The sequence below is a fragment of the Bison bison genome, unplaced genomic scaffold (assembly GCF_000754665.1).
Source record: "Bison bison bison isolate TAMUID 2011002044 unplaced genomic scaffold, Bison_UMD1.0 scf7180017864037, whole genome shotgun sequence".
Lineage (NCBI taxonomy): Eukaryota > Metazoa > Chordata > Mammalia > Artiodactyla > Bovidae > Bison > Bison bison.
In genome coordinates, this window is record NW_011494609.1 from 8,236,357 (window position 1) to 8,247,679 (window position 11,323).

Consider the following 11,323-nt stretch of genomic DNA (forward strand, 5'->3'; position numbering starts at 1 on the left):
AGAGGGACAGACACCAAGGGACACACAGAGCCTGCTCCCACTTGCACGCCCCCTGGCCTGGGTAACGTTACCCTGAGGGATGGGAAATCACCGGGCCATCCCAGAAACCCCCTGTGGATAAATAAGCTTATTTTGCCGGGCCACCCGGAACAAAGCTGCTGGACCTCGTGTACCACTTTCGCCTGTCTGTAATCCCACCGCTCTGCAACTCCCCGAGTCTACATCACATACCTAATCCAACGGAACAAAAGAATTCAGATCCGTCTGATCATAAAATGCCATAATTTATTATAATTTCTCTGCAGTGCAGTAGTTAGTTACAATGTAGACAACTCCTATATCTGATTCATCAAGAACTAGGTCTTATCAGAAGGCCCGCTACACTCATCGACTCCACACTGGTGAACCAGAGAACACCAAGCTGACCGGGGCTCAGCACAGTGGAACCACACAGACGGAAGGCACCTCCGATTCTCTAATTGCATGGATCTGTCCACTGAGCCGTACTCTATCGTTAGAGAGAAATCCCCGCAGCAGATGTCTCTAAACACATGGAGACTGAACCATCAGAGGGGTGCTGCTAATTCACTACTCGCTAGGATTCTACACGCTGGGTCTTGTGACCGCCGAGAGGACTGCAGGCAAGAATGGAGACAGACACAGCAAGGGTAATCTTTAAACTGGGCTCTCAGTGGCGGGGGGACTCCCGTCCTGAAGAGGGCTGGGGCATCCTGAACTTGGAGAGGTCCAGGTTTAGGTCTAAGAAGGTGTATGTGCTGTAGTCATGATGCTGAAGGTTCTTGTAGGTGGTGTTGTCAAACGGCTCTGTGGGAGCGGCCGACACAGGCTCTGCGGGGAAAACACAACACGGTGTAAGTGGGGAGCTTCTGAATGGGTCAGCTCTCTCTCTCTCTCTCACACACCAAGCATTCTTCATAAATCCCACATGTAATAAATACACTGTCTACTTAGAAAAGCCCAGAAAGCGACAGTATCTTCAAAAGCAAAATAAAGAAACTCGATGAAAATTCACACTAAGCAGGTAGGAGGTGGGGTAGCTTTTATAATGCTTTCCATCTTTGTGCAGACCCTGGGCTTCTCAGAGTTTTGAAAATGCCATGAAGTTATGGAAGGATGTGCAGGTCATTTAAAGATGCAGGAAAAAAGCAGATCCATTAAAACCTAACAGCAATAAAACATTCACAGAAGAAAAATTTTTAAGTGGCAACTAAGTGAGACTTCTAAGTCTCCAAATACAAGAAAATCAGATAAAGTCCATTGTTTTTAATGATAACACAGTTAAGGGGAACTGGAAATGAGATGTGGAACTGTTGTTGTTTAACTTCTTCAAAAAGAAGTTGTTGGTAAACTTTAGATTCAGACTAAAAAGTACTTAGCCTTCTCTCTCTATGTGGAAGAAAGAAGAATTAGAACCCACACACCTACACAATTGCTGATCTTAATACCATGTGTGTGGATGAAGCAAAAGACACCCCACTTCCCTGTGATGTGCCCTGAGACATGAGGATGGCACTAGGGAGCGGGTATGGGTGATGGCTGACGCTGGACGGGGTCTCACGGGCCTGAAACTACTGTTCTCCAGACGCCGTTCACTGCTACTCATGCTGCAAGAGTAACTGCAGTTTCCCACTATTTGAATTCACACCAAAGTTCTCATTTTCATACCAAAATGTTTTTCATTTTCTTAGTCGTGTTAAAACAAACGATGTCTTATTTAGAGAACTGATCTCTTTCCCGTCTCTTCTCGTGGGGACAGCTCAGGCAGATGAGTCCTCACAGTCCGTGTGTGTGTGTGTGGGGGCGCTGACAAAGGGAATCGAACCCCCCAGCAGGACAGGAGCCCGGTGGCTGGGCTGGGTGAGCTACAGCTCACCCCCTGCAGACACTGCCCTGAAAGTCAGCTGCACTCCGGGCAGCGTCTTCAGCCTCCAAAGGGCAAAGAGAATGTTGGAAAAATAACACAATCATCAAAAATTAGTCAAATTGTTTTCAAAAAGATCTGCAATCTGAAAACTCCCAATTCTGTGTTACCCTGAAGGTTTGGCAAGTCTAGAGCAGAGTGACTACAGCAGCAGCAGGAAAGCAGTTTTGGGGTCAGGAGGAAGCTGGCAGGCGCTGGTTGCAGCTTCGTGTGTTCATGAAAGAGGGAGGAAGGGGAGGAAGAAACACACAATAGTGTAACAGAGTGAGGCGACACAACAGTTACAGGTAACGTACACTAGCCTGACAGACAGGAAGAAGCGGGCTCTGTTAGCGATGGGTGCATTTCAAGAGCCAGATCCTGAGACTGGACACCTGCTTTCCCACTTTGCTGTGGTCCCCCTAAAGCACACTGTATTTTATGAAGTTCGGTGCATAAGAAAGTGGTAAAATAAGAGGAATAAACAGTTTCCCTTAAAAATTGAGGGGAGCAAAAAAGCCCTTCATAAAAACTCAGTACAGAAAAACAAAGCAGCCTGCTGTGCTCTCCAGGTGTATCAGAGGACACGTCCAGGGTAAACTAGACTCTGGTAGTTCACGGCTGCCTTAAGGTCCAGCTTCAATCCCTAAAGTGAGCTTTTTTTTCCCTTAGGCATAAAGATGTTAAACACAAAGGCCTGTTCAGCTCACCTGGGGAGTTTAACAGAACCCTCCCACCACGCCTCACTCAATGTGGTGTCCTGCAGGTTCAACACCCTCCAAAGATAAGAATGAAGATGTTCAACTGCCTGTTCTACCGGTTAAGAAACACTCAGAAGCGCCAAGGGCAAACTTTTTCATTGTGAAATAAATCTGAAATGTTTCAGGAATTTCTACCCATAATTAACATACACCCCCCAGCTTATCTGAGACGGTGCTACAGGCCACAGGCCTACTGGGGAACCCGATGGAGCTCGACACTTCTTTTCATCGCACCGTTCTTCAGAGCCTGACCTCCCCACCCAAAGGACAGAAAGAGCACTGAACCCCAAGGCAAGGTGTACCCTGTGCGTGGTCCTGGCCTTCCACTTGAGCGGCCGGGTCCTCCACGATCCCGCCCTTTTCCTCAAGCTTCAGGACTGCGGGCTTTTCGTCCAGAACATCTTTATTCTGAACAGGGGCTGGCTTCAAATTTTGCATGGGCAGCTGATCTTCCAAAATCTCTTCCTCAGCCTTTAAGATTCCTTCTGCTGCCTGCTTTTCCAATTTTTCTGTTTTGAACAGGGGAAGAGCCAGCTCCCCATCTGCTTCTGGTACTTGTTTCTCCAAAAGGCTCCCTCTGGCCTCAGGAGGAGGGGCTGGAGGCTGCCCCCCGGCTCTGGTTCCTGTTGATGGGGTGGGCGCCAGACCGCCAGCAGGATGTGTGGACAATCCCCACGGTGTACGGTCAGACAAGACTTTTTTAACTTCAAGTGGCTTTTGGCTTTCTTTGTCTATTTTGTTTGATCTAGATATCTTCTGCGATTGTTTCTCCTTTACATTTTGCTTCATAGACTCCTCCGCGGCTTGTGACTTGGGCACTGCGGTTTTGGGTTTGGTGCCCTTTCTGTCCTCCAGGTGCTGACTGGAGGCCCCTTTTTTTTCTGCCTTGCGGGGCCTCCCTGCAGGGGTGAGGTCCAGGTGTGGCTGCTGCGACACTGTCTTTTCTTTGGCTGATATCTCAGTTTTGGGGGTTCTATCTGCAGAGGAACGTGAGGCCTCTGCTACGGGAGACCCTCCCCTGCGTTTGCTCTTCACCTGAGGACCTGCTCCTGAGCGGTCGCCCTCCTCGTCAGACTCTGAATCGGAGGAGCTGGATGAAGATGAAGATGAAGAAGAATCATCCATCCCTCTCCTGCCCCACTGGGCTGCTTCTGAATCTGAACCCTGTTTTCTGAATGGAGACACGACTTTCTGAGGAAACTCTACCAAAGTCTTTCTTGACAAAAGCTTCGGAAGCCCTTGGTCTGTGTGCAGCACACTGGCATCGGGGTTAGGGCTCGCTAGCGTCCTGCTTTGGCTCACAACTGATGGGGAGGAAGTGGGTGCAGATAAGGTTTTGGACACCGCATCTGCTGTTGGGGGGGCGAGCTGCTGGCCCCTCTCCTTTGGTTCCACTACATCTAGGAAATGGCATAAAGAGGAATATTATTTTTAATATTGAGTAAAACAGTGTGAATTCGTTAAGGTCACAGACATTTCATTACATATCACCTTGTTACTGACAGTATCTTCAACATCATCATCTTATGAACTGCTCCATGGAAACCTACTTTTAAGGGAAAGCCAAGCCACACAGAAGAACAATTAAAAAAAAAAATCGCAGATGTCTTTCTTGATAGCTGAAGATTTTTTTAAGATGGGATTTTTTTTAACAATAGAAGTAGTAACAATCTTATCTCCATTTTTCACAGTGAGAGCTTCCTGATGATAATTATTTTTTAAACTACTATTTCATCTCAATTTAAGATAAATTATAAAGATATTTTCAGATGATGAAGTTTTAGAAATGCCTGATTTCTCAAATCCCTAAAGACATTGATGCCTCTCAAATATTTTAAAAATGACCCATATTGCATGAACTTGACCTTTTAAACAAAAGAACAAAGCAAAAGTAGAAAAGAGAGTCTGGTTTGGGTCTGGGGAAGCACATGCATGAGTTTAAGAGTGGGGGATGGGAGGCAGGGGATCCCCAAAGTCAAACGAAGGTGCCCTGAGAGGAACAAGAGTCCTACAAAATCACGTGTTTCAGGGGTTTCTTCTGCCAAGCAAAACTGTTTCAAGACCAAAAAAGTCTAAAATAACTTAGTGTCAGATGTGTCATTAGAAACAGTGAGTCTTAAACTGTTACAGTAAGTGGTATTGTAAGTCTTAGATGTTGTAGAGTCAGCTAGGAGAGAAAACGAAACCCCACAGAACATTCATTAGTTCTATTTTCACTCAATTGTCTCTGGTGATAAATCTTTTTTAACCATACAGATAAGAAGAAAAATACAGAACAAGTTTTTACAAATTAAAATTACTTTTCAAGTCTAAAGCAAAATTTAAAAAAATATATCACAGATGAGCAAACTCTAAATGCATTTATTTTTCAAGTCTAGACTATTTTATACTAAAAAGTATACCACTTCTTTAAAGTGGAAAAAAATGTATTTCTAACTTTACCATTTTACTGGTATCCAAAAAAAATCTCTTAATTGTTTTCTGAGATCAGGGACTATATATACACACACACATAGACAGACTATATATATACGTATATATACATACACACAGACACACATATATACACATACACACACATATACACATACATACGTATATGCATATATATACATCAGAATGACAGAAAATGATCAAAGAAAACTGAGAAATAATCAGAAATGGGCGAGAGAGAAGTCAATGGGGAGTGTAAGAGGATACGACTGAACAGCCAGAGCCACGGGTGAGTTTAAACCCCTCCATGCCCTGTCTGAATCTGCAGCCATGCACCATCCCAGAATCTGCATTCTGACTGCAGGAACAGAACAAGCACAGAGCCCCAGGATCACATTAAACATAAAATCAAGGTAAATGCATGCACATGCACTCGAACTCTCTCATTCTGTCTTTCTAAACCATACCTGAAACAACACAAAGGCTCTGACAAGGCATGTGTAACATACACTGGCCTCCAAACCCTGCTAGCCTGCTCACCTCTATCACTGATCCACTTTTATGCTGAGCATGCATTTTCCAAGTGTGAAAAATTAACTTCTAATGAGGCTTATTTTAGATAGGCTACTAATTATAATACCTCACTCTTTCAAAATTTATTATGAAGATTTTTTTTAATGTAAGTAAGTTATTAAAACATTAGACTTATCACCTATTGAAAGCAAAAAAGAAAATCTCAGATGAAATAGTTTATTTTGTTTGAAAAAGGAAACTTTAGTCTACCATATTAAATAAGAATGCTTTAAAATATCTTCTATTCAGGCTTAGTTACTGGCAGAACCCCATAGACAGGCCAATAGCCTAAACCACAGTAACACAGCTGCCTTTCATCCGACCCTCTGCAGCGCAGGCCCAGCATCCTCTGTGACTAGGAGGGAAGCCTGCTTCGATGACTACAGCTGCCACCAGTGACCCCTGTCCAGTGCCGGCGGGGACACCACGTCTGCTCTCAGCAGTGTGGGATCCTGGCACCTGGAGACAGAGCCGTGTGTACAGAACAGTGGGCTCGCTCTGAACATAAGCATAACTTTACCTGCTCGTTTTCATGAACCTCTTGCGTTTCTAGAGGCGGATACCTGCATACTCTGACTGTGTTCTAGTTTGAGTGTGACTTTCCTTGAAAGACAAATATGCAAGACACAAAGCACCTAAAATAAGACCAGTCCCAGAGCCATCCCTCCCAGCACGAGAGGTGGACTTTCGGGGACGGGTTCTAATCCTCAGAGACTGTCACAGCCCCAATAAATAAAGGTCTGCAGACACAAGTCACAGCGCAGAGACAGCACTCTCCTACGGCTTCTGCGTCTCCTCTCCACTTGAATCTCCTCAGTATCTTTTCTCATTGAACAACAGGGGAGGGCTCGACTTTCAGCTTTCTCGTAGCACCCTAACTGAAAACGAAGGTGACTCAGGTGTTCCACACAGACGAGATGAGCCGCTCCACATCTTGTCAGTGGGTCACAAAACTAATTTCAGAAACAAAGGTACATTGCAACAGGACGCGAAACGGTTTTTTGTTATATGGTAACGAAAACTTCTTTTCACATGATTTTTACTATTAAAGAAAATAGTAAAGGGCTTTTTTTTTTTTTTTTTTGGCTTTAATGAATACACAAGAATTGATTTTTTTCCACAGGCAAGACAACATACTGCTTATAAATACAGACTGGGGATCTTACTGCTGGGGCTCAAATCAGGCTCCACTACTGACACGGTGTGACCCTCGGTGGCTCAGGAGTCTCTCCCCGCCACTTTCTCATCTATAACACGGGGATGTTGGTAGTACCTATTCACAGGGCTGAAGACCAGGAGGAACACATGGAGCACTTAAACAGCACCAGCAATGCTGGTCAGAATTAAGCATACCAAATCCCCACTTCCAGATTCCTCCCTTTTCAGACTGAAATAGGGACTTGAAGCAGGGAATTAACTTTGGCTTCTCAACAGATTCTTTAAAAGGTGACACAGGAGTTATTCAGTTGATGGTCTATTACTATTGTTGCCAAATTCAGCCTAGAGATGGAATTTACCAGAACATTGAAGCTGGCGAGCCCGGTGGTTATGCAGGGGAGCATCCACGGGCAGACCCCAGGTTCTGATGTCTGTGTCCACCATGCTGGCTGCTCTCCCAGGAAGGAAGCCTGTGCTCCGAAGGGCTGGTGTCCCAGGTGAGAGAGAGCAGGGTGTGTTTACCCTGGACACAGACCCTGGACTAGACGTGACCCCAAGGCTGAGCGCTCAGGACGCCGTCAGCACCGCAGCAAGCCCCGCACGAGTTTCCAAAGCTGGCCCAGTGTACAGGCTTCGACCTAGCCATGTGCCTCTGGTGGGCCAAGGCCCTTCCGTATCTCGAGTCACCGATCCCTGATACCTTGGGAGAAAGACTGAGGGCTGCACATGCTGACTTAGAAGCAGCATTTCTTTTCCTTCATGCAGGGATTGGAATTACTTTTTAAGTTCTGAAATACAAGTGTAAAGAGCATTAAAGACAGCACAGCTCCAAAAGCTGTCTTCCCACCTGACCGCACACACACATCACACAGGTCATCAGTCTCACACTGACCTAGAAAGACTGGCCCGCTGACCCTGCTCAGCACGGAGGGACTCAGAGGCCTGCAGCGCTTGCCGTGGCCAGAGGCAGGAGCTACGTGAGCCCAAGGCCAACCCCCAGCTCGGTATGCCTTTCTCACAACCGCACCCAAAACCATCACAAGATGAAGCATTCCATTTCTATTCACATACAGAAGCACATTTCTACAAAAGGGGATCTGTGGGGAAAAGAGGCTTCATGTTGAAGACTGTTGCTGTGTAGTCGCTAAGTCACGTCCAACTCTTGGCCCCATGGACTGTGGCCCGCCAGGCTCCTCTGTCCATGGGATTCCCAGGCAAGAATACCGGAGTGGGCTGCCATTTCTGTCTCCAGGGGGCCTTCCTGACCCAGGGATTGACTCCACAGTCAAACCCGCATCTCCTGCATTGCAGGCCGATTCTTTACCACTGAGCCACCAGGGAAGCCCTACGTTTAAGATGGATATTTTAAAATGTGTAGATGAAAACTGAAAAAGAACATGGGCTTTAAAAACGTGGCAGGTGCAGGACAGCAAACAACAATCTTCCTGTTGAATTTGGGCCTCCAGTAGATGAGCACGCAGACACAGAGGGAGGGTATGTGTCCTTAGCCAAGATGGATGGCATGTGAAAGGCAGCTGAAGGCTCTCTCAACAACACGCCAATATTTTATAACCTACCTCTGTTTTTGTGTGCAGATGAAGAGGGGACAATAGCATCTACACACTTTCAAACACTCAAACTAAGGAAATAATATTTTGATGAAAATAAGACAAACTCAAACTATCATTCTAAACTCCACATAGTCAAAGATTTACAAAGAGACTGTACATTGTATATGTATACTAAGAGTTAACTGAGGTTTCATCAGTTAAGACTAAACGCAATGGGCCTCTTAAATAGTCCCCTGGATAGCAAGGATCAAACCAGTCAATCCTGAGGGAAATCAACCCTGACTATTCATTGGAAGGACTGATGCTGAAGTTGAAGCGCCAGTATTTTGGCCACCTGATGTGAAGAGCCGACTCACTGGAAAAGACCCTGATGCTGGGAAAGACTGAGGGCAGGAGGAGAAGGGGGTGGCAGACGATGAGATGGTTGGATGGCATCACTGACTCAATGGAGGTGTTTGAGCAAACTCCAGGAGACAGAGGAGGACAGGGAAGCCTGGTATGCTGCAGTCCATGGGGTCGCAGAGAGTTGGACTCGAGTGAGTAACCGAACAACAACAATGCTTCACTTCCTATTGCCCCCCATGAGCACGCACTACACTGGATTCGGGGAAACAGTCAAAACTGGTGGTAAAGTCAAAATGGCTACGGAAAGGGCTACAAGCAGATAAGCACACTTCGTTAAGGGCGTCTTGATGGAATTGGAGCCTACTCCTAACTCCCTTTCCACAGTCATAAAAAGACGCCTGCAGTCCCTGGCTATGACCAAGCAAAGCCTGGGAGACCACTGACGACTTTCAGAGACAGGGAAAAAAGTCAGTCAGGGAGGAAAAACAGGCTGGGGGTCACAGCCACCCCACAGGAGCACGTGAGCACGGCCATCAAATACCACAAAGCCTGCATACTCTGCATCCCACTGCTACCCGTGGAGTCTGACGTTTAGAAAATACAGAGAACCAGTTCAGGGCTACACACTCAGTCAAAGACTATGATGTTACTGCCGTGTTTGGTCTAAAACTAGTCACACATCTTCTGTCTGACTGTAATCTAGACACTCCTTAAAAATGAAGCATCAAATTATGTAGCTAGAAAATTCTTTCTAATGCCTAGGAAGCTGACTTATTCACTCTGCCTTCTCTCTCACTTATGACGACCATGAAAACCTTACTCTTTGGTGGGCTCTGCTTCTTGGGGTTCGGTGGTAATCCCTTTTCATTCTTTCCTGATTCTGCAGAGAGAGAAACTGCAGGAGCAACTCCTCGAAACACGCCTGCTTCCAGAAGCACAGTCTGACAAAAGAATGGCACAACAACATAAATTTTAGAGTAATAGCATTTATAACCTCTATTACGGCATGAATACTATGTATTATTATGACATATAAATGCTGTGAATTCATATGGCATATTTCTAACGGTTATTATAATTTTCAGCATCTACATATATTATGGAAAGTTTGGAAAATACAAAAAAACTGCGAGCAAAAAACACCTGAGTTCAAGGACAGTCACTACTAACATTCGAGTATTTCTTCCAAATTGACTTTCTCCTAAGCAGAATTTTTTGTAGTCTCCAATTACCCTTCAATATACAAAATACTTTATTCTTTTCATAAAATGTTTTCCTGTGTTTAGAATATAAAGCAGAAGCACAATCTAGCCATTAAAAATGCTACTGAAGATGAAAAATAGTTGCTTCAAAACTGTCTACCATATACTGTAAGTGAACACGTCACAGAGTGTTCATTCACTCAGTATATACTAAGCCTACTATGTGCTGGACACAGAACACAGGCACCTACAGTACCCACATGAAGGTGAGCCTTTGCTTTTTCTGGTTATGACATCAGTTCAGTTCACTTCAGTCGGTCAATCATGTCTGACTCTTTGAGACCCCATGAACCACAGCACGCCAGGGCTCCCTGTCCATCACCAACTCCCGGAGTCTACCTATACCCATGTCCATTGAGTCAGTGATGCCATCCAACCATCTCATCCTCTGTCGTCCCCTTCTCCTCCTGCCTTCAATCTTTCCCAGCATCAGGGTCTTTTTCAATGAGTCAGCTCTTCGCATCAGGTGGCCAAAGGATTGGAGTTTCAGCTTCAGCATCAGTCCTTCCAATGAACACCCAGGACTGATGTCCTTTAGAATGGACTGGTTGGATCTCCTTGCAGTCCAAGGGACTCTCAAGAGCCTTCTCCAACACCACAGTTCAAAAGCATCAATTCTTCGGCGCTCAGCTTTCTTTATAGTCCAACTCTCACATCCATACATGACTACTGGAAAAACCATAGCCTTGACTAGACGGACCTTTGTTGACAAAGTAATGTCTCTGTTTTTTAATATGCTGTCTAGGTTGGTCACAACTTTCCTTCCAAGGAGTAAGCATTTTAATTTCATGGCTGCAGTCACCATCTGCAGTGATTTTGGAGTCCCCGAAAATAGTCTGACACTGTGTATACGTATACACGAAAGCTTGAAAAATGAACTGGGCCAAGATATGAAAAGGGAAATAGCGGCCTCTCTCCCAACAGATGCCCCCTCCATTATCTGTATTTTGCGACGATTACAATAGTTATTGCTTTTGTCATAAGAGTCATTTTTAATTTTAAATACAGTGAAGTGGACTTAGCTTTGTCCAGATGGAGAAAGTTCTTTCTCCTTTTCATTTCACAGATGAGGTAACCTAAGCTGGCTTCTTAGTGACTGCCTAGTTACCAGGTCAACCAGGTTCTTGAAAGTTTCCTCATTTCCTCTAGGGTTAAATAACAGTTAGTGACACTGTCCTCAAGGCTTCTGGAGGGGCTCCGCGCGGGACACCTGCGGCCTCTACACCTGTCCGTGGCCTGGCCGCACACCGGAGGCTCCTGGGGATCGGGGTCCAGAGGGGACCGTGGCCGGGGTCGCCG

General features: G+C 45.5%; 1 protein-coding gene across 2 annotated transcripts in view; it reads right to left on the reverse strand.

The window, feature by feature from the left end:
• Positions 1-263: 263 nt before the first annotated feature.
• NDUFV3 (NADH dehydrogenase (ubiquinone) flavoprotein 3, 10kDa) overlaps positions 264-11,323 on the reverse strand; it is a 12,662-nt gene continuing 1,602 nt past the window's right edge. Inside the window, exons 3-5 of one of the 2 annotated variants that reach the window (XM_010834913.1) lie at positions 9,583-9,703; positions 2,985-4,082; positions 264-849 (exon numbers count right to left, since the gene is read on the reverse strand). In XM_010834913.1, the coding sequence (XP_010833215.1) occupies positions 689-849; positions 2,985-4,082; positions 9,583-9,703 (1,380 nt within the window). In that variant the 3' untranslated portion in view covers positions 264-688. The remainder of the gene's footprint in view (positions 850-2,984; positions 4,083-9,582; positions 9,704-11,323) is intronic. The other variant, XM_010834914.1, reaches the window with a different exon arrangement.